The 22,303-nt window shown below is 55.0% G+C and overlaps 1 protein-coding gene across 1 annotated transcript; it reads right to left on the bottom strand.

Annotated features, from left to right (window-relative positions):
* Positions 1–5,317: 5,317 nt before the first annotated feature.
* LOC138243483 (tumor necrosis factor-like) lies at positions 5,318–9,591 on the bottom strand. The gene is made up of 4 exons (XM_069199105.1): positions 9,172–9,591; positions 8,933–8,963; positions 8,646–8,714; positions 5,318–6,805 (listed from the first exon to the last, which is right to left on the bottom strand). Exons 1-4 carry the CDS (start codon positions 9,373–9,375, stop codon positions 6,381–6,383), a joined length of 729 nt encoding a protein of 242 aa, XP_069055206.1. The 5' UTR covers positions 9,376–9,591; the 3' UTR covers positions 5,318–6,380.
* Positions 9,592–22,303: the final 12,712 nt, after the last annotated feature.

Below are 22,303 nucleotides of genomic sequence, written 5' to 3'. Positions count from 1 at the left end.
TCTGTTACAATAGGAGCTCCAGTCTCAGTGCAGTAGACCAGTCTGTTACAATAGGAGCTCCAGTCCCAGTCCAGTAGAACAGTCCGTTACAATAGGATCTCCAGTCCCAGTCCAGTAGACCAGTCCGTTACAATAGGAGCTCCAGTCCCAGTCCAGTAGACCAGTCCGTTACAATAGGAGCTCCAGTCCCAGTCCAGTAGAACAGTCCTGTTACAATAGGAGCTCCAGTCCCAGTGCAGTAGAACAGTCTGTTACAATAGGAGCTCCAGTCCCAGTCCAGTAGACCAGTCTGTTACAATAGGAGCTCCAGTCCCAGTCCAGTAGAACAGTCTGTTACAATAGGAGCTCCAGTCCCAGTCCAGTAGAACAGTCCTGTTACAATAGGAGCTCCAGTCCCAGTCCAGTAGACCAGTCTGTTACAATAGGAGCTCCAGTCCCAGTCCAGTAGACCAGTCTGTTACAATAGGAGCTCCAGTCCCAGTGCAGTAGAACAGTCTGTTACAATACGAGCTCCAGTCCCAGTCCAGTAGAACAGTCTGTTACAATAGGAGCTCCAGTCCCAGTCCAGTAGAACAGTCTGTTACAATAGGAGCTCCAGTCCCAGTGCAGTAGAACAGTCTGTTACAATAGGAGCTCCAGTCCCAGTCCAGTAGAACAGTCTGTTACAATAGGAGCCCCAGTCCCAGTCCAGTAGACCAGTCTGTTACAATAGGAGCTCCAGTCCCAGTCCAGTAGACCAGTCCTGTTACAATAGGAGCTCCAGTCCCAGTCCAGTAGAACAGTCTGTTACAATAGGAGCTCCAGTCCCAGTCCAGTAGAACAGTCTGTTACAATAGGAGCTCCAGTCCCAGTGCAGTAGACCAGTCTGTTACAATAGGAGCTCCAGTCCCAGTCCAGTAGACCAGTCTGTTACAATAGGAGCTCCAGTCCCAGTGCAGTAGACCAGTCTGTTACAATAGGAGCTCCAGTCCCAGTCCAGTAGAACAGTCTGTTACAATAGGAGCTCCAGTCCCAGTCCAGTAGAACAGTCCTGTTACAATAGGAGCTCCAGTCCCAGTGCAGTAGAACAGTCCTGTTACAATAGGAGCTCCAGTCCCAGTCCAGTAGAACAGTCTGTTACAATAGGAGCTCCAGTCCCAGTCCAGTAGAACAGTCTGTTACAATAGGAGCTCCAGTCCCAGTCCAGTAGAACAGTCTGTTACAATAGGAGCTCCAGTCCCAGTGCAGTAGACCAGTCTGTTACAATAGGAGCCCCAGTCCCAGTGCAGTAGACCAGTCTGTTACAATAGGAGCCCCAGTCCCAGTGCAGTAGACCAGTCTGTTACAATAGGAGCTCCAGTCCCAGTGCAGTAGAACAGTCTGTTACAATAGGAGCTCCAGTCCCAGTCCAGTAGACCAGTCCTGTTACAATAGGAGCCCCAGTCCCAGTGCAGTAGACCAGTCTGTTACAATAGGAGCCCCAGTCCCAGTGCAGTAGACCAGTCTGTTACAATAGGAGCTCCAGTCCCAGTGCAGTAGACCAGTCTGTTACAATAGGAGCTCCAGTCCCAGTGCAGTAGACCAGTCTGTTACAATAGGAGCCCCAGTCCCAGTGCAGTAGACCAGTCCTGTTTCTACAGAAGTATTAAACCACAGAAGTGGAAAGATGTCTGTGGAGTTATAACAGATCTAGGTCACCTCTCAGAAGTGGATCATCCACAGAGCCCTGGCACAGGCTGTGCTGAACACCGTAGGCTCACACCCAGTTACAAGAAACACGCAGGGTTAGTGGAAATTTAGGTGTCAGCATCCAGAGAAGTCAGGATCAGAGGTACGTGGGCAGAGAGGTGTGAACAGACATCGCTGGCAGTGTGCGTGTTACAGTCTCGTCGCTGAGGGTTGTGCGATTGTATTCCAGCCATTTTTTGACCACTTGATCCAGTCCAGGGTCACTGACTGGGAGAGCTGGAGTCTGTCCCAGCAAGCGACAGGCACAAGGCAGGGCTCACCCTGGACAGGACAGCAGTCCATCACAGGACACACACACACACTCACACACCCTGGACAGGACACCAGTCCATCACAGGACACACACACACTCACACACCCTGGACAGGACAGCAGTCCATCACAGGACACACACACACTCACACAACCTGGACAGGACACCAGTCCATCACAGGATACACACACACACCCTGGACAGGACACCAGTCCATCACAGGACACACACACACTCGCACACCCTGGACAGGACACCAGTCCATCACAGGACACACTCACACACCCTGGACAGGACAGCAGTCCATCACAGGACACACAGGACACTCACACACCCTGGACAGGACACCAGTCCATCACAGGACACACACACACACACTCACACACCCTGGACAAGACACCAGTCCATCACAGGACACACACACACCCTGGACAGGACACCAGTCCATCACAGGACACACACACACACACTCACACACCCTGGACAGGACACCAGTCCATCACAGGACACACACTCACACACCCTAGACAGGGCTGTGAGAGGAAACCGGACCACCTGGAGGAAAGTTGAGAGAACCTTCATGACTAAAGTAATATATGGGAAGTCGTTGGTTTAGCGAGGAGGAGGAGGAGGAAGGAGAAAGATCGCCCTTTGATTCTTTAGATCCTGAGAGGCGAGCGAGTTCGCTTCTCCGCCGTTGAATTGTTTGACCCTGAGGCAACTGCTGGCTTCATTTCAGGGTCCGAGGGCCGCAGACGCCACAGGGCTCAAGTCCCAGAGGAGCCCATGAGCCGGTCGGGGTACGCCGCACGCCTGGCTCAGGTAAATGACCGGGGAGGCCTGTGCGACCTTACTGACGTCTTTGTTGTTCGATACCCGAGACATCTGGATCAATCGGTAATTGATACGGGAGATGCTTTGGAGGTGGGGGGAAAGGGACAACTTTACACAGAGGGGGGTGGGGGTGGGGAACAAGCTGCCCAGCCCTGTGGTTGAAGCCGATACCCTGGTTTCTCTCCAGACACAGCTGGGTGAGCTCCTCCAGTCAGGACAGGAGGCTCTTCTGTACACAGAGAGGGGTGGGGGTGGGGAACAAGCTGCCCAGCCGTGTGGTTGAAGCCGATACCCTGGCTTCTCTCTGGACACAGCTGGGTGAGCAGTGCAATCTAGCCCAGAGCAGTGTGATACAGCCCAGAGCTGCGTGATACAGCCCAGTGTAATATAGCCCAGAGCAGTGTGATACAGCCCAGAGCAGTGTGATATAGCCCAGTGTAATATAGCCCAGAGCAGTGTGATACAGCCCAGAGCTGCGTGATACAGCCCAGAGCAGTGTGATACAGCCCAGAGCTGCGTGATACAGCCCAGTGTAATATAGCCCAGAGCAGTGTGATACAGCCCAGAGCAGTGTGATACAGCTCAGAGCAGTGTGATACAGCCCAGAGCAGTGTGATACAGCTCAGAGCAGTGTGATACAGCTCAGAGCTGCGTGATACAGCCCAGTGTAATATAGCCCAGAGCAGTGTGATACAGCCCAGAGCAGTGTGATACAGCCCAGCTCAGTGTGATACAGCCCAGAGCAGTGTGATACAGCCCAGAGCAGTGTGATACAGCCCAGAGCTGCGTGATACAGCCCAGAGCAGTGTGATACAGCCCAGAGCTGCGTGATACAGCCCAGCTCAGTGTGATACAGCCCAGCGCAGTGTGATACAGCCCAGCGCAGTGTGATACAGCCCAGAGCAGTGTGATACAGCCCAGAGCTGCGTGATACAGCCCAGAGCTGCGTGATACAGCCGAGCTCAGTGTGATACAGCCCAGCGCAGTGTGATACAGCCCAGTGTAATACAGCCCAGCGCAGTGTGATACAGCCCAGCGCTGTGTGATACAGCCCAGTGTAATACAGCCCAGCGCTGTGTGATACAGCCCAGCGCTGTGTGATACAGCCCAGCGCAGTGTGATACAGCCCAGCTCAGTGTGATACAGCCCAGCGCTGTGTGATACAGCCCAGCTCAGTGTGATACAGCCCAGCGCAGTGTGATACAGCCCAGTGTAATACAGCCCAGCGCAGTGTGATACAGCCCAGCTCAGTGTGCTACAGCCCAGCTCAGTGTAATATAGCTCAGAGCAGTGTGATACAGCCCAGCTCAGTGTTGATACAGCCCAGAGCAGTGTTGATACAGCCCAGCGCAGTGTGCTACAGCCCAGCTCAGTGTTGATACAGCCCAGAGCAGTGTTGATACAGCCCAGGGCAGTGTGCTACAGCCCAGCTCAGTGTTGATACAGCCCAGCTCAGTGTTGATACAGCCCAGAGCAGTGTGCTACAGCCCAGAGCAGTGTTGATACAGCCCAGCGCAGTGTGCTACAGCCCAGCTCAGTGTTGATACAGCCCAGAGCAGTGTTGATACAGCCCAGCGCAGTGTGCTACAGCCCAGCTCAGTGTTGATACAGCCCAGCTCAGTGTTGATACAGCCCAGAGCAGTGTGATACAGCCCAGCTCAGTGTTGATACAGACCAGAGCAGTGTGACACAGCCCAGAGCTGCGTGATACAGCCCAGAGCTGCGTGAGAGAGCGGTCCTTCGGGGCGGATGGGCAGCCCCCTCCCACTCGAGCTGCAGGCCCAGGGAGAGAGGGGTGCGTACGGGTGAAGTCTGGGACAGGGTGACGCAGCCCTGGCGGATTTTCCTAGGCTTGGCAGCGCAGCCAGGGGACGGTGGCTGTGCCTCTCGTGGGTCGCCCCCAAGCTGCTGACAGGGGCCCGTGCTCACAGTTTCCAGCAGGCTTTCACACACACACACACACGTATCTATTTATTTATTTGACATTATTTCCGAACAGGGAAACGCTTTGAAGGGGACCTGTGATGTCACTGCGGCGTGTCGGTTTTTCTGGGGATGTTGGTGAAGAGTCACGAGGAGCAGCACAAGCTTCCTGTCCCCTCACTGTTCCCTGGAGCGGGTCCCCCCTTAACGTGTTTCCTTCTGGACTGAAATCTCCCCGGTCCATTCGGTCCGGGGGTCTGTGTCTCTGGTCCAGTCAGTCCGGGGGTCTGTGACCTCTGGTCCAGTCAGTCCAGGGGTCTGTGACTCTGGTCCAGTCAGTCCAGGGGTCTGTGACTCTGGTCCAGTCAGTCCAGGGGTCTGAGTCCCTGGTCCAGTCAGTCCAGGGGTCTGAGTCCCTGGTCCAGTTAGTCCAAGGGTCTGAGTCCCTGGTCCAGTTAGTCCAAGGGTCTGAGTCCGGTTGTTAAAGAGCAGAGAAGGAGGGGAGGGAGGAGAGGAAGAGAGGGATGAACAGAGGGAGGAGAGAGGAGCAGGAATGATCCAGAGGCCCGTGCTTGTTTGTCTCGTCTTTAATTCGCAGAAATAAGTTAACAACAGTATCTTACGCACACATATATATATATACAATTAAATAAGATTTAAATATTGAGAGCTAATCAGCAATAAATAAGCAAATAAATAAGTACATTCATTTATAAAACCTGAAATGGTACAAGCAGCCATATCCCCCTGCAGCTCACCACTGGAGCCCCAGCAGGTGTGAGCCTGGCCAGTACCTGGAGGTCCTGACTCTCTGTGGTCATTAACAATCCCGGGGTGTCTCTGGAGAAGAGTAGGGGTGTTACCCCAGTGTCCTGGCCAAATTTCCCGTTGGCCCTTCCCAATCATGGCCTCCTAATCACCCCCCCCCCCCTCTCTGAACTGGCTCCATCCCTCTGCTCTCCTCCCCACTGAGAGCTGCTGTGTGTGAGAGGACTGGAGCATCATCCAGGTGGGGTACACACTGGTGGGGGTGGAGGGGATCCCCCTGACCTGGGAAGAGCTCAGAGGGGAGGGTCCAGCAAGGCGCTATATAAGTGTAAGGATCTCTTCTGAGAGCGATCAGTGCCTCCTCACCTTCCACCTTCAGCCCGTAGGTGGCGCCACTGTGCTCTCCTCCCCACTGAGAGCTGCTGTGTGGGGGAGCGTTCTGGCGCACTATGGCCCCAGGTGGGGGCTGCACACTGGTGGCGGCAGTGGGATTCCCCCTCACCTGTAAAGCGCTTTGAGTGGAGTGTCCAGAAAAGCGCTCTAGAAGTGTCAGCCATTCTTCTTCTTCTTCTTATCATTATGAACAGGCTGAGGGCTGTTTTAATATAAAACAACACTCGAGTGGCTCCCCCTGCTGTGCGCTGTGCATAGCACAGCCTGAGAGACGGGTCATGTGACTACAGTCACCCCGCCCCCCCCCCGACAAACCGCGGAGTCACTGCAGGCGACACAGGTGATGTCTCACGGAGACAAAGAGGCCGTCGGCGCCGCCTCGTTATCGACCTGCCCAGCAGGGGGCGCTCGCTGAGCGGATTTTTCTTCTTCTTCTCCTCCTCCTCCTGGTTCCAGCCCCCCCCCGCGCCCGCCCTCCCGCTCAGAGCTCGAAGACCCCGAAGAAGACGTTCCCCTCCTCCTTGTCGTCCAGCAGCTCCAGGTGGGAGGTGTGCGTGCTCAGGGTGTCGCCCTGCTCCAGGCTGAAGACGGCGCCCTGGTACAGCGCGCTGAACCGCAGCCCCGCCTCGCCGCCGCCGCCGCCGCCGCCGCCGCACACGGTCCGCACGGCCCTCAGCAGGGGCCGGGGCGCCTGGTAGGAGCCGGAGAAGCGCGTCACGCCGTGGGAGAGGTGCAGGGCCTCGGACCCGGGGCCGCAGGCCGCCCGGAAGGAGGCCTGGGTGTAGACGAAGTACAGGCCCGACCGGGGCACGGTCACCTGGTTGTGGTGCAGGCTCAGCCCCCCCTGCGTGAAGGCCTGGCCGTCCATCAGCCACTGGAGGGCACTGTGGTCGTCGCTGGTCTCTCCTGAGAGGGGCGGGGGGAGAGGGAGGGGTTAGTAACTCAGGAGGAGTGTGCGTGTATCTTGCCTCGCTTCTTAGACTGAGAGAGAGGGGTTAGTAACTTGTGAGGAGTGTGCGTATCGTGCCTCGCTTCTTAAACTGAGAGAGAGAGGAGTTAGCAACTTGTGAGTAGTGTGCGTATCGTGCCTCGCTTCTTAGACTGAGAGAGAGAGGAGTTAGTAACTCGTGAGTAGTGTGCGTATCGTGCCTCGCTTCTTAAACTGAGAGAGAGAGGGGTTAGTAACTTGTGAGTAGTGTGCGTGTATCCTGCCTCGCTTCTTAGACTGAGAGAGAGAGAGGAGTTAGTAACTCGTGAGTAGTGTGCGTATCGTGCCTCGCTTCTTAAACTGAGAGAGAGAGGAGTTAGTAACTCTGGAGGAGTGTGCGTATCGTGCCTCGCTTCTTAAACTGAGAGAGAGAGGGGTTAGTAACTCGTGAGTAGTGTGCGTATCGTGCCTCGCTTCTTAAACTGAGAGAGAGAGGGGTTAGCAACTTGTGAGTAGTGTGCGTATCCTGCCTCGCTTCTTAAACTGAGAGAGAGAGGGGTTAGTAACTCGTGAGGAGTGTGTGTAGGGTGTCTCACCACTCAACTGAGAGAGAGGAGTTAGTGTGAACCTCATGGTGCAGCAAGCTGACTGAGTGCACTCACACTTGTCCCACACAAGTTAGCACAATCACACTTGTGCACAATCGCACATTCACCCCAATGCACCACAACCACATGTGCAGTTGTGCACGCTGACACCTGCGCCAAGCCGATGTATACTTGTGCACAATAGTGTGTTCAGCCCGGCGGACCCCAGCACACTCAACGCGAGTGCAAGACAGTAATTTCGCACTTGTGCACGCGCGGCCCATTCCTACCTGTGCACGATAGCACACGCACGATTGTGCACGATGGTAAACTCGCGTGTGCATTGTGCAGCGCTTTGTGTTGTTTGAAAGAGGAACAAAGACATTTTAAAAAGCAGCCAGTGAAGGGAGAGGAGCTCTCTGTTGCCGTTTTTATCTCTGCGTGCGTGCAGCCCTATCTCCTCGACTTGAGTAGGGCTTCCGCTCAGAGTCTGTCTGCGGCTGGCAGGCTCTGAACAAAACCACCCCCCAGCTCGGAGAGTCTGAGACCAGGGCCTCTCCCTCACTGTGCCTCCTGTCCCTCCCGTCCCGAGGCGTGTGTCTGTGACTGAGGGAGAGACGCTCTGTGATCTCCCCTCTCTCTGTCGCTGTGTCTCCTGTCCTGTGGTGTGCGTTTATGGCTGAGGGAGAGACGCTCTGTGATCTCCCCTCTCTCTGTCGCTGTGTCTCCTGTCCTGTGGTGTATGTTTATGGCCGAGGGAGAGACGCTCTGTGATCTCCCCTCTCTCTGTCCCTGTGTCTCCTGTCCTGTGGTGTGTGTTTATGGCTGAGGGAGAGACGCTCTGTGATCTCCCCCCTCTCTGTCGCTGTGTCTCCTGTCCTGTGTTGTGCGTTTATGGCTGAGGGAGAGATGCTCTGTGATCTCCCCTCTCTCTGTCGCTGTGTCTCCTGTCCTGTGGTGTGTGTTTATGGCTGAGGGAGACGCTCTGTGATCTCCCCTCTCTCTGTTGCTGTGTCTCCTGTCCTGTGTTGTGCGTTTATGGCTGAGGGAGACGCTCTGTGATCTCCCCTCTCTCTGTCGCTGTGTCTCCTGTCCTGTGTTGTGCGTTTACGGCTGAGGGAGAGATGCTCTGTGATCTCCCCCCTCTCTCCTTCGCTGTGTCTCCCGTCCCCTCGTGCGCGCGTGTGTGCGTGTGGATCAGACAGAAGGCGAGGGATGGGGGAATCTGTACCTTGGAGATGAATGGCTGCCTTCTTGGTGCTCGCGATCTGCTTCAGCATCTGAGCCGTTTCTCCCACCTCTGGAGGGAGAGAGAGAGAGACAGGTCAGACCTCTCCCACACTCGTCGGCGGTGGAGGGGGGCGTGGGGGTGGGGAGACCACGCGTCTGCGGGGCCCTGCCCGCGTCTCCCGCCCCGCGTGGCGGGCGTGAGCCTGCTCCGTCTTGCGCCCGGCGTTTTGTTTGGGAATTCACGGGAAGGCGTGAGGAACCGGAAGAATGAGGAACGCGACGGCTCACCTCTCTGTCGCAGCTCGTTCCCCGTCCGCTTCTGCAAGAGAAGGAGGAGGAGAGACAGCGGGGTTAGTGCGGGCCGCCGGGGGGGGGGCCGCGGAGCCGCCGGCCGGCGCAGCCTCTCCGAACCGGCCCGCCGCCGGACCCGAGACCCCGAACCCGAGCCGGGCGTACAGCACCCCCACGGTGTCGCGCCGTCGGAGGGTCGGAGGGTCGGGGGTGAGGGGGCATCCCGGGGTTCTCACCTCGCTCGCCGCCGCCGCCTCCTCCTCCTGGCGCCCCCTGGTGTGGTACCAGGCGAACAGCAGCGCGCCGGCCGCGCACAGGGCCAGAACGGCCAGGAGCGCGCACGCCGGCCAGGCGCGGCTCCGCCGGGGCCGCTCCCGGATCACCAGCACGCCGGCGCCCCGCTCCGCGTCCACGAGTGTCTGTTTCTTCTGCGCGTCCATGTGCGTTTCAACCCCCCACCCTGAGCAAGTCTGGGGCGTGTGTGTGTGTGTGTCTCCGCGGGCTCCCGGTACGGCTCTCGGTCTCTTGCGCGTCTCTCCTGGGCTGGGGGCTGCGGTTCTGAGACGGGCTGCCCGGGGCGCCGAGTTTTAAGCAGCCCGAGCCCGGGCCGCGGGGAGTCCCGGCGGTGACGTCAGGGCGGGTTTTCTGTCGGCAGAGGAAAGCGAAGCGGCTGTTCCACTCCCCCTTGCCCTGACGTCACCGCCGGCCCGCCTCCCTGAGTCTCTGCCACCTGGCCTGTCTGCCTCCCTGCGCCTCTGTCCCTCTCACCTGTCCGCTTACCTGCGCCTGCACCTACCTGGACAGGTCACCAGTCCATCACAGGACACACACACACACACACACACTCGCACACCCTGGACAGGACACCAGTCCATCACAGGACACACACTCACACACCCTGGACAGGACACCAGTCCATAACAGGACACACACACTCACAAACCCTGGACAGGACACCAGTCCATCACAGGACACACACACACTCACACACCCTGGACAAGACACCAGTCCATCACAGGACACACACACACACTCACACACCCTGGACAGGACACCAGTCCATCACAGGACACACACACACACACCCACACCCTGGACAGGACACCAGTCCATCATAGGACACACACACACTCACACACCCTGGATAGGACGCCAGTCCATCACAGGACACACACACACACTCACACACCCTGGACAGGACACCAGTCCATCACAGGACACACTCACACACACACCCTGGACAGGACAGCAGTCCATCACAGGACACACACACACACTCACACACCCTGGACAGGACACCAGTCCATCACAGGACACACACTCACACACCCTGGACAGGACACCAGTCCATCACAGGACACACTCACACACACACCCTGGACAGGACACCAGTCCATCACAGGACACACTCACACACACACCCTGGACAGGACACCAGTCCATCACAGGACACACACACACACTCACATACCCTGGACAGGACACCAGTCCATCACAGGACACACACACACCCTGGACAGGACACCAGTCCATCACAGGACACACACACACACTCACACACACACCCTGGAGGGGCAGTTCTCCCAGAAGCACCCAAGAGGAACCTCAGGTCCAGAATTTTTTAGAAAGGCTTTTTGGTTTTTTTTCCCCTCTGACTCTCCGGTTTCTCTTCACCTCCCCTGAATCTTCCCGCTTCTCTTTCTGCTGCGGTAGGAAAACCCCTCTTCTGCTCTCTTGCTGACACCCCCCACGGTCAGTCGAGGGGGTACCGGGTCGTTCGGGCGGGTCTGGAGGGGGGTGGCGCGGACAGTGTCACGCTGAGGTTTCTGGAGACCAGGTGTTTTTTTCGGGGGGGGTCTCCTGAGGGCGGATACCGAGACTCTTGAGCTTCTGGTTTCGGGAGGATGGATTCTGCCAGGACTTTCCAGTGGAGGGAGGAGCACAGGGGGGTGTTTCCTAGGAAACACCGGGACAGCGACCTAGGACTAGCTGCACAGCGAGCACCTGCACAATCCCCCCACCCACACACACTGGTCTGGTCAACCACTGAGCACCACACCACGTGAGAAGACACCGCAAGTCGGCTCTTGCTGCACCTTCGTGACACACACACACACACTGACCCCTCCAGGACCAGGACTGGACACCCTGCTTTAAAGACCCCTGGAGACTCTGCAGACACACACACACACTGACCCCTCCAGGACCAGGACTGGACAGCCCTGCTTTAAAGACCCCTGGAGACTCTGCAGACACACACACACTGACCCCTCCAGGACCAGGACTGGAGAGCCCTGCTTTAAAGACCCCTGGAGACTCTGCAGACACACACACTGACCCCTCCAGGAGCAGGACTGGACAGCCCTGCTTTAAAGACCCCTGGAGACTCTGCAGACACACACACACTGACCCCTCCAGGAGCAGGACTGGACAGCCCTGCTTTAAAGACCCCTGGAGACTCTGCAGACACGGTAAGGATATGATTCTCATCTCGGGTATGAACTCATCCAGCTCACAGTAAAGTCAGTCCACTCCAGTGGGAGAGTTTCAAACTGCTCTGTCAGTGTCAGTGGGACTCCAGTAGGAGTCACACTGCAGTCATCGCTGATACAAAAACGGATGTGAAACTTTCACTATAGATCTGCAGTTCAGTCACAGAGAGTGGAAGGAAGGAGTTTCTGTATTTCCACTAGCGCTGGAGAGGAAGCAGAGGCATTCTGCTGTTGCGGCAACACGAAACTGGTCTCTGGAGGGGAGACGGGTGTGCTAAAAATAGACGTATATTTATAACGCAATAGTAAGGAGATCATTCAAAAAGCAAAACGAATGCTCTCATTTTATTTCGATCCTTGGGAAAGTCTGATGAGTGTTAATGCGAGGCTGGAGATGATCGGATTGAGTGTCTTTACTTTCGTTTTTACATCATTGTGCAGAATGGCAAGAAACCTACTGCAGATTAGTATGTGTCCTGCTTTTTCAAATGCCTGTGGTAGTCTGATGTCATGCAGAAGTGTCATGGGTTTGTGGAAAGACTATCATTGTGCAACGCATTGAGTTGAGCGCTTTTAAGCAGCTGGTTAAAAAGATTATGAAACGGGGAAAGACATAACTTTGAAACCGCTGTGAAGCAATCGCACGCTGAATTATTATGTATTCTTGCTAATTTTAGTTTTCCACATCGTTGTGTGGAATGCCAATTTGTCATTTAGCATCCGTTACAGCTGGAAATATGAGGTAAACAGCTGGATACGCAGGTGTGTGCAGGTGAAGTCAGGAGTGAGTGTGAGAGCAGAGGGACAGTGGTGCTCTAGCAGTGTCTACAGTAAAGTCAGGTGTGTGCAGGTGGATTCAGGGCAGATTGTGAGAGCAGAGGGACAGTGGTGCTCTAGCAGTGTCTACAGTAAAGTCAGGTGTGTGCAGGTGGATTCAGGGCAGATTGTGAGAGCAGAGGGACCGTGGTGCTCTAGCAGTGTCTACAGTAAAGTCAGGTGTGTGCAGGTGGATTCAGGGCAGATTGTGAGAGCAGAGGGACAGTGGTGGCTCTCAGATGGAGATCTGACTTGTCTTTCACAAACAAGGACTCAGGATCACACTTCCCCTCCTCTTCATGCAAATCCTCCTCTGCAGCAGAGTCCCCTCTGACTTCCCCTGAAGAGGCCCGAGATCATGAGGGAACTTTGCATGACCAGTGATGTAGTGATAAATTAATGGTGAGTTGTGGGGGTGGGGAACAAGCTGCCCAGCCATGCGGTTGAAGCCGATACCCTGGCTTCTGTACACAGAGGGTGGTGGGGGTGGGGAACACGAAGCACAGCAGATCACAGCTCCACTGAAGCCATTCACCAAGACAGCAAGACGCCTCTCCTCCACAGTCAACTTCCTAGATCCCCAAACACATGATAGTCACAGGGACAGGACTGTTGCAGAACAGTGGGATTCTACTGACGCCTGACCCGCCCATCATCCGTGATGCAATAACGAAAGCAACAGAATGTGCTGTACTGTTCATGTACTATAGTGTCCAGTCAGTGTGTCTGTATGAACCCCCCTCTCTCTCAGTGCAGTGTTCATGTACTGGAGTGTCCAGTCAGTGTGTCTGTGTGAACCCCTCTCTCTCTCAGTGCAGTGTTCATGTCCTGGAGTGTCCAGTCAGTGTGTCTGTGTGAACCCCTCTCTCTCTCAGTGCAGTGTTCATGTACTGGAGTGTCCAGTCAGTGTGTCTGTGTGAACCCCTCTCTCTCTCTCAGTGCAGTGTTCATGTACTGGAGTGTCCAGTCAGTGTGTGTGTATGAACCCCCCTCTCTCTCAGTGCAGTGTTCATGTACTGGAGTGTCCAGTCAGTGTGTGTGTATGAACCCCCCTCTCTCTCAGTGCAGTGTTCATGTACTGGAGTGTCCAGTCAGGGTGTCTGTATGAACCCCTCTCTCTCTCTGTGCAGTGTTCATGTACTGGAGTGTCCAGTCAGTGTGTCTGTGTGAACCCCCCTCTCTCTCAGTGCAGTGTTCATGTACTGGAGTGTCCAGTCAGTGTGTGTGTATGAACCCCTCTCTCTCTCAGTGCAGTGTTCATGTACTGGAGTGTCCAGTCAGTGTGTGTATGAACCCCTCTCTCTCTCAGTGCAGTGTTCATGTCCTGGAGTGTCCAGTCAGTGTGTGTGTATGAACCCCTCTCTCTCTCAGTGCAGTGTTCATGTACTGGAGTGTCCAGTCAGTGTGTCTGTATGAACCCCTCTCTCTCTCAGTGCAGTGTTCATGTACTGGAGTGTCCAGTCAGTGTGTCTGTATGAACCCCTCTCTCTCTCAGTGCAGTGTTCATGTACTGGAGTGTCCAGTCAGTGTGTCTGTATGAACCCCTCTCTCTCTCAGTGCAGTGTTCATGTACTGGAGTGTCCAGTCAGTGTGTGTCTGTGTGAACCCCTCTCTCTCTCAGTGCAGTGTTCATGTACTGGAGTGTCCAGTCAGTGTGTCTGTATGAACCCCTCTCTCTCTCAGTGCAGTGTTCATGTACTGGAGTGTCCAGTCAGTGTGTCTGTATGAACCCCTCTCTCTCTCAGTGCAGTGTTCATGTACTGGAGTGTCCAGTCAGTGTGTCTGTATGAACCCCTCTCTCTCAGTGCAGTGTTCATGTACTGGAGTGTCCAGTCAGTGTGTCTGTATGAACCCCTCTCTCTCTCAGTGCAGTGTTCATGTCCTGGAGTGTCCAGTCAGTGTGTCTGTATGAACCCCTCTCTCTCTCAGTGCAGTGTTCATGTCCTGGAGTGTCCAGTCAGTGTGTCTGTATGAACCCCCCTCTCTCTCTCAGTGCAGTGTTCATGTACTGGAGTGTCCAGTCAGTGTGTCTGTGTGAACCCCCCTCTCTCTCAGTGCAGTGTTCATGTACTGGAGTGTCCAGTCAGTGTGTCTGTATGAACCCCTCTCTCTCTCAGTGCAGTGTTCATGTACTGGAGTGTCCAGTCAGTGTGTCTGTATGAACCCCTCTCTCTCTCTCAGTGCAGTGTTCATGTACTGGAGTGTCCAGTCAGTGTGTCTGTATGAACCCCTCTCTCTCTCAGTGCAGTGTTCATGTACTGGAGTGTCCAGTCAGTGTGTGTGTATGAACCCCTCTCTCTCTCAGTGCAGTGTTCATGTACTGGAGTGTCCAGTCAGTGTGTGTGTGTATGAACCCCTCTCTCTCTCAGTGCAGTGTTCATGTACTGGAGTGTCCAGTCAGTGTGTCTGTGTGAACCCCTCTCTCTCTCAGTGCAGTGTTCATGTACTGGAGTGTCCAGTCAGTGTGTCTGTATGAACCCCTCTCTCTCTCTCAGTGCAGTGTTCATGTCCTGGAGTGTCCAGTCAGTGTGTCTGTATGAACCCCTCTCTCTCTCAGTGCAGTGGTCATGTACTGGAGTGTCCAGTCAGTGTGTGTGTATGAACCCCTCTCTCTCAGTGCAGTGTTCATGTACTGGAGTGTCCAGTCAGTGTGTCTGTGTGAACCCCTCTCTCTCTCAGTGCAGTGTTCATGTACTGGAGTGTCCAGTCAGTGTGTCTGTCTGAACCCCTCTCTCTCTCAGTGCAGTGTTCATGTACTGGAGTGTCCAGTCAGTGTGTGTGTATGAACCCCTCTCTCTCTCAGTGCAGTGTTCATGTCCTGGAGTGTCCAGTCAGTGTGTCTGTATGAACCCCTCTCTCTCTCAGTGCAGTGGTCATGTACTGGAGTGTCCAGTCAGTGTGTGTGTATGAACCCCTCTCTCTCTCAGTGCAGTGTTCATGTCCTGGAGTATCCAGTCAGTGTGTCTGTATGAACCCCTCTCTCTCAGTGCAGTGTTCATGTCCTGGAGTGTCCAGTCAGTGTGTCTGTATGAACCCCCCTCTCTCTCAGTGCAGTGTTCATGTACTGGAGTGTCCAGTCAGTGTGTGTATGAACCCCTCTCTCTCTCAGTGCAGTGTTCATGTACTGGAGTGTCCAGTCAGTGCGTCTGTATGAACCCCTCTCTCTCTCAGTGCAGTGTTCATGTACTGGAGTGTCCAGTCAGTGTGTCTGTATGAACCCCTCTCTCTCTCAGTGCAGTGTTCATGTACTGGAGTGTCCAGTCAGTCTGTCTGTATGAACCCCCCTCTCTCTCAGTGCAGTGTTCATGTACTGGAGTGTCCAGTCAGTGTGTCTGTATGAACCCCTCTCTCTCTCAGTGCAGTGTTCATGTACTGGAGTGTCCAGTCAGTGTGTCTGTATGAACCCCTCTCTCTCTCAGTGCAGTGTTCATAGCACTTCTATAGCAGAAAGATGTGTCATGGAGACAGCAGGGTTTTCAGGGAAAAACACTCAGAGCCTGTTTATCAGAACTGCGGGGTGGTTTTTGAAAAGCCCGGCCCTCCTCCTCCTCTGCTTCGGTCTCTGATCAGAGAATGTAAAAAAAGGATTGAGAGCCCAGCGAGATGAGAGATCGTTTCCTCTGAAACGCCCTCCTCGCTTGTGTGTGCCTTAGAATTCACACCTCCCCTGCGCGCATCTCCTGCTCTTTACCGCGAGCTCCTGCAGCTGGCCAGCTCCCCTTGCCCCGCGCAGCGCGCTGACGCGCTGGCGGTATTTGATGGCCTGCTTGGTCACCGAAGGTCTCAGGGCACCTCCTGCCTAAATTCCACCGTAGTCTTGAAGACTGGCGCAGAACGATCGCCGGGCGTCTCCCAGGTGGGGTTACTGGTGCAGAACGATCGCCGGGCGTCTCCCAGGTGGGGTTACTGGTGTAGAATGATCGCCGGGCGTCTCCCAGGTGGGGTTACTGGTGCAGACTGATCGCTGTGCGTCTCCCAGGTGGGGTTACTGGTGCAGAGTGATCCCTGTGCGTCTCCCAGGTGGGGTTACTGGTACAGAACGATCGCTGGGCGTCTCCCAGGTGGGGTTACTGGCGCAGAACGATCGCTGTGCGTCTCCCAGGTGGGGTTACTGGTGCAGAACGATCGCTGGGCGTCTCCCAGGTGGGGTTACTGGTGCAGAACGATCGCCGGGCGTCTCCCAGGTGGGGTTACTGGCGCAGAACGATCGCCGGGCGTCTCCCAGGTGGGGTTACTGGTGCAGAACGATCGCTGTGCGTCTCCCAGGTGGGGTTACTGGCGCAGAACGATCGCCGGGCGTCTCCCAGGTGGGGTTACTGGCGCAGAACGGTCGCTGTGCGTCTCCCAGGTGGGGTTACTGGTGCAGAATGATCGCTGTGCGTCTCCCAGGTGGGGTTACTGGTGCAGACTGATCGCTGTGCGTCTCCCAGGTGGGGTTACTGGCGCAGAACGATCGCCGGGCGTCTCCCAGGTGGGGTTACTGCTGCAGAACGATCGCTGGGCGTCTCCCAGGTGGGGTTACTGGTGCAGAACGATCTCTGTGCGTCTCCCAGGTGGGGTTACTGGTGCAGAACGATCACTGTGCGTCTCCCAGGTGGGGTTACTGGTGCAGAACGATCGCTGTGCGTCTCCCAGGTGGGGTTACTGGTGCAGAACGATCGCTGTGCGTCTCCCAGGTGGGGTTACTGGTGCAGAACGATCGCTGGGCGTCTCCCAGGTGGGGTTACTGGTGCAGACTGATCGCTGGGCGTCTCCCAGGTGGGGTTACTGGTGCAGAACGATCGCTGTGCGTCTCCCAGGTGGGGTTACTGGTGCAGACTGATCGCTGTGCGTCTCCCAGGTGGGGTTACTGGCGCAGAACGATCGCTGTGCGTCTCCCAGGTGGGGTTACTGGTGCAGACTGATCGCTGTGCGTCTCCCAGGTGGGGTTACTGGCGCAGAACGATCGCCGGGCGTCTCCCAGGTGGGGTTACTGGTGCAGACTGATCGCTGTGCGTCTCCCAGGTGGGGTTACTGGTGCAGAATGATCGCTGTGCGTCTCCCAGGTGGGGTTATCTTCATCATTTTCTTTACCACCAGTTCAGCAGTCTTCCTTCAGTATCATCATCTTCCTCCTCTTCTTTACCACCAGGTCAGCGGTTTTCCCATCAGTATCATCATCATCATCATCATCATCTTCATCTTCATCTTCATCTTCGTCCTTCTCTGTACCACCAGGGCAGGTGAGCAGTCTTCCAACCTTATTACAGTCATGGTCGTCATCATCATCATCATCCTCCTCTTCTTTACCAAGTCTTCCAGCCTCAGAGTTTAGTGGTGTTTTTTACGGCTCCTTGATCGTCTTCATCATCGTCTTCATGATCTTCTTTATCATCCTCGTGTTTGTCACCTCTGGATCTGTGCAGTCCAGTGGGGAACGTCTCATATCGACACTGCATCTCCCGGCTGACACACCAGCCAGCCACAGGGAGATACACAGGGCACACACACACAGACGCACACACTGACAACGACAGAGCAGGCACACACAAGCACAAACACACACGCACACACGCACGCACACACACACACACACACACACACACACGCACAAGCACACAGAGAGACGCACACTGACAAGGACACAGCAGGCACGCACGAGCACACAGAAAGACAAGCACACATGCACAAGCGCACAGAGAGACACACACTGACAAGAACACACTCACATGCACAAGCACACAGAGAGACACACACTGACAACGACACAGCAGGCACGCACAAGAACGCACACACACGCACACACACACACACACACACACACACGCACACGCACAAGCACACAGAGAGACACACACTGACAAGGACACAGCAGGCACACACAAGCACACAGAGAGACACACGCTGACAAGGCCACAGCAGGCACGCACAAGAACACACACACACGCACACGCACAAGCACACAGAGAGACACACGCTGACAAGGCCACAGCAGGCACGCACAAGAACACACACACGCACAAGCACACAGAGAGACACACGCTGACAAGGCCACAGCAGGCACGCACAAGAACACACACACACACGCACAAGCACACAGAGAGACACACGCTGACAAGGCCACAGCAGGCACGCACAAGAACACACACACACACACGCACAAGCACACAGAGAGACACACGCTGACAACGACACAGCAGGCACACACAAGCACACACACACACACGCACAAGCACACAGAGAGACACACGCTGACAAGGACACAGCAGGCACGCACAAGAACACACACACACATGCACAAGCACACAGAGAGACACACGCTGACAAGGACACAGCAGGCACGCACAAGAACACACACACACACACACACACACACAAGCACACAGAGAGACAAACGCTGACAAGGACACAGCAGGCACGCACAAACACACACACACGCACAAGCACACAGAGAGACACACGCTGACAAGGACACAGCAGGCACGCACAAACACACACACACACACGCACAAGCACACAGAGAGACACACACTGACAAGGACACAGCAGGCACGCACAAGAACACACACACACATGCACAAGCACACAGAGAGACACACGCTGACAACGACACAGCAGGCACACACAAGCACACACACACACACGCACAAGCACACAGAGAGACACACGCTGACAAGGACACAGCAGGCACGCACAAGAACACACACACACATGCACAAGCACACAGAGAGACACACGCTGACAAGGACACAGCAGGCACGCACAAGAACACACACACACGCACAAGCACACAGAGAGACACACACTGACAAGGACACAACAGGCACGCACAAGAACACACACACACATGCACGAGCACACAGAAAGACAAGCACACATGCACAAGCGCACAGAGAGAGAAACACAACCACACACCGAGGCACACAGAGAGAGAGACAAGCAGGTGCACTCTGACACACAGACGGTCACGTACACACACTGACAGGGGCACAGCCGACACGCATAACCACACACGCACTGTGGAGGACACAGAAATAGCAAACATGCACACACACTCACCCACACCAGTGCACGACAGTGGCACACACAGACTGGGACGCACAAATAGCGCACATGCACTCACTCACACACACACACACGCACGCACGCGGTGGCTGAGGGCGAGACCGGGGAGGCGGGCAGGAAGCAGGCAGGGTGACAGGAGCAGGCAGACAGACAGAAGCTGAGTAGAGAAGTCAAGAGAGGGCGAATCCCCACACACACACACCTGTGAAACTGCCCGATTCCCCCCACGCACACACACTGTCTACTCAGCCACCTTTCTCACAGCTCTCTCTCCAGTCCAGGGTCACAGACTGGGGGAGCTGGAGTCTGTCCCAGCAAGCAACAGGCACAAGGCAGGGCTCACCCTGGACAGGACAGCAGTCCATCACAGGACACACACACACTCACACACACCCTGGACAGGACACCAGTCCATCACAGGATACACACACACACTCACACACCCTGGACAGGACACCAGTCCATCACAGGACACACACACTCACACACCCTGGACAGGACACCAGTCCATCACAGGACACACACACACTCACACCCTGGACAGGACAGCAGTCCATCACAGGACACACACACTCACACACCCTGGACAGGACACCAGTCCATCACAGGACACACACACACTCACACACCCTGGACAGGACACCAGTCCATCACAGGACACACACACACTCACACACCCTGGACAGGACACCAGTCCATCACAGGACACACACACACTCACACACCCTGGACAGGACACCAGTCCATCACAGGACACACACACACTCACACACCCTGGACAGGACACCAGTCCATCACAGGACACACACAGTCACACACCCTGAACAGGACACCAGTCCATCACAGGACACACACACACTCACACACCCTGGACAGGACAGGACACCAGTCCATCACAGGACACACACACACACTCACACACCCTGGACAGGACACCAGTCCATCACAGGACACACACAGTCACACACCCTGAACAGGACACCAGTCCATCACAGGACACACACACACTCACACACCCTGGACAGGACAGGACACCAGTCCATCACAGGACACACACACACACTCACACACCCTGGACAGGACACCAGTCCATCACAGGACACACACAGTCACACACCCTGAACAGGACACCAGTCCATCACAGGACACACACACACTCACACACCCTGGACAGGACACCAGTCCATCACAGGACACACACAGTTCTCCCAGAAGCCAGTTAACCCACCAGCCTGTCTCTGGACTGTGGGAGGAAAGCAGAGCAGCTGGACGAGACCCACGCAAACGCAGGGGGAACGTGCAGACTCCACACAGACAGCACCCCCGGGAGTCGAACCCGGGCCCAGAGCCGCAAGGCAGCAGCGCGCGACCCCTGTGCCACCCTGCTGCTCCTCTATAAGTTACAGATCTGCCCTCGTCAAGGCCTTGTCGTCGCTCATCACCTTTATTACACATCCGTTAGCCACCCGAGAATTTCACTCTCGAACCTCGCTTCCTCGAGAGAGTCGAAAGGGAATGGAACAGGAATGAAACGCGGAGGAAAGGAAAAGTCCCAAGTGACAGCAGGGGCAGGAGCCGAAACGAGAGGAGAGCCGTGGAAAGGGGAAGTGAGCTCTGCACACACAGGAAGTGCCCGGGTGAAGACAGACTTCACTGCCCCCTCCCTGGGCCCTGGGAGAATTCCCTGACCTGTGCTTTTCCCAGGGTGGCCTGGGAAGAGCTCCAGATCCGACTCTCTAAGTGGTCTGACTTCACCCTGTGTGTGTGTGTGTATCTCTAGCACCTGTGCTCTCCTCTCTCTCTCTCACTGTGTCTCCTGTCCTGTTGTGTGTGTTTATGACTGAAGGATATTCTCTGTGATCTCCTCTCTCTCTCTCACTGTGTCTCCTGTCCTGTTGTGTGTGTTTATGACTGAAGGATATTCTCTGTGATCTCCTCTCTCTCTCTCACTGTGTCTCCTGTCCTGTTGTGTGTTTATTACTGAGGGATTCTCTGTGATCTCCTCTCTCTCTCACTGTGTCTCCTGTCCTGTAGTGTGTGTTTATTACTGGGGGGTTCTCTTTGATCTCCCCTCTCTCACTGTGTCTCCTGTCCTGTTGTGTGTGTTTATACTGAGGAATTCTCTGTGATCTCCTCTCTCTCTGTTCAAGTTGATTTAGACTTCAGTTAGGCTGCCCTGATTTTCTTTGTGCAAAAATATAGACAAAAGGTTACAAAGAAAACAGGCCATTCTGCCAGGAATGAGAGAAGCCAGGGTATCGGCTTCAACAACAGGGCCAGGCAGCTTGTTCCCCACACCCACCTCCCTCTGTGTACAGTAAAACCTCCTGTCCTGACTAGAGGAGCCAGGGTATCGGCTTCAACCACAGGGCTGGGCAGCTTGTTCCCCACCCCCACCCCCCTCTGTGTAAAGACTTTTCCTCAGTTTTAAATGCGCTTCCTTATGGTTGACTTTGACTTCTCTCCTGGTTCATGATAATCCTGGAGAAGTTAGGGGTCAACTGGATTGACTTTGCCAGTGTTCTTTGAGTCTTCTGTGTTTGAGACTAAAAAGATCTTTTTCTGTTAGCCCTGACATTGCTCTGTATCTAGGGAGTAGATGTGGTTGTGGACATATGCAGTGCTACACAATTTTTTGGAATCCTGCTCCTTCCCTTTAATAACGAGAAAATATATTTATTTTGTACCTTTTTGCATGGAAACAGTTCTCAATGAAAACAAACCGTCATCTTTCACATCGGAGCTATTTTTGTCGCGCCTGCAATCAACGCAGATCGCAAAACAAAAACAGAGAAGGCGAAAAAAATAGATTTTGTTTTCCCCGAAATTAAAGGAATGGCTCGTGGGCTGTTTGCTTTTCACCTCAACTCAGCTTTGCGGTTTCCCTTCTCCTGCTCGCTGTGTCTTACAGTAAGAAGAGACCTGGCACGTGAGACAGACAGGCAGAGAGAGAGGAGAGAACTGGAGGGCCCATTGCAGACTCCCCTGCTGACCTCTGACCTCTGAGCCCTGACAC

This window comes from Lepisosteus oculatus, chromosome 14, assembly GCF_040954835.1.
Source record: "Lepisosteus oculatus isolate fLepOcu1 chromosome 14, fLepOcu1.hap2, whole genome shotgun sequence".
NCBI lineage: Eukaryota > Metazoa > Chordata > Actinopteri > Semionotiformes > Lepisosteidae > Lepisosteus > Lepisosteus oculatus.
Note: the sequence above shows the minus strand (reverse complement) of the source record. Positions and strands in the feature narration are given on the sequence as shown.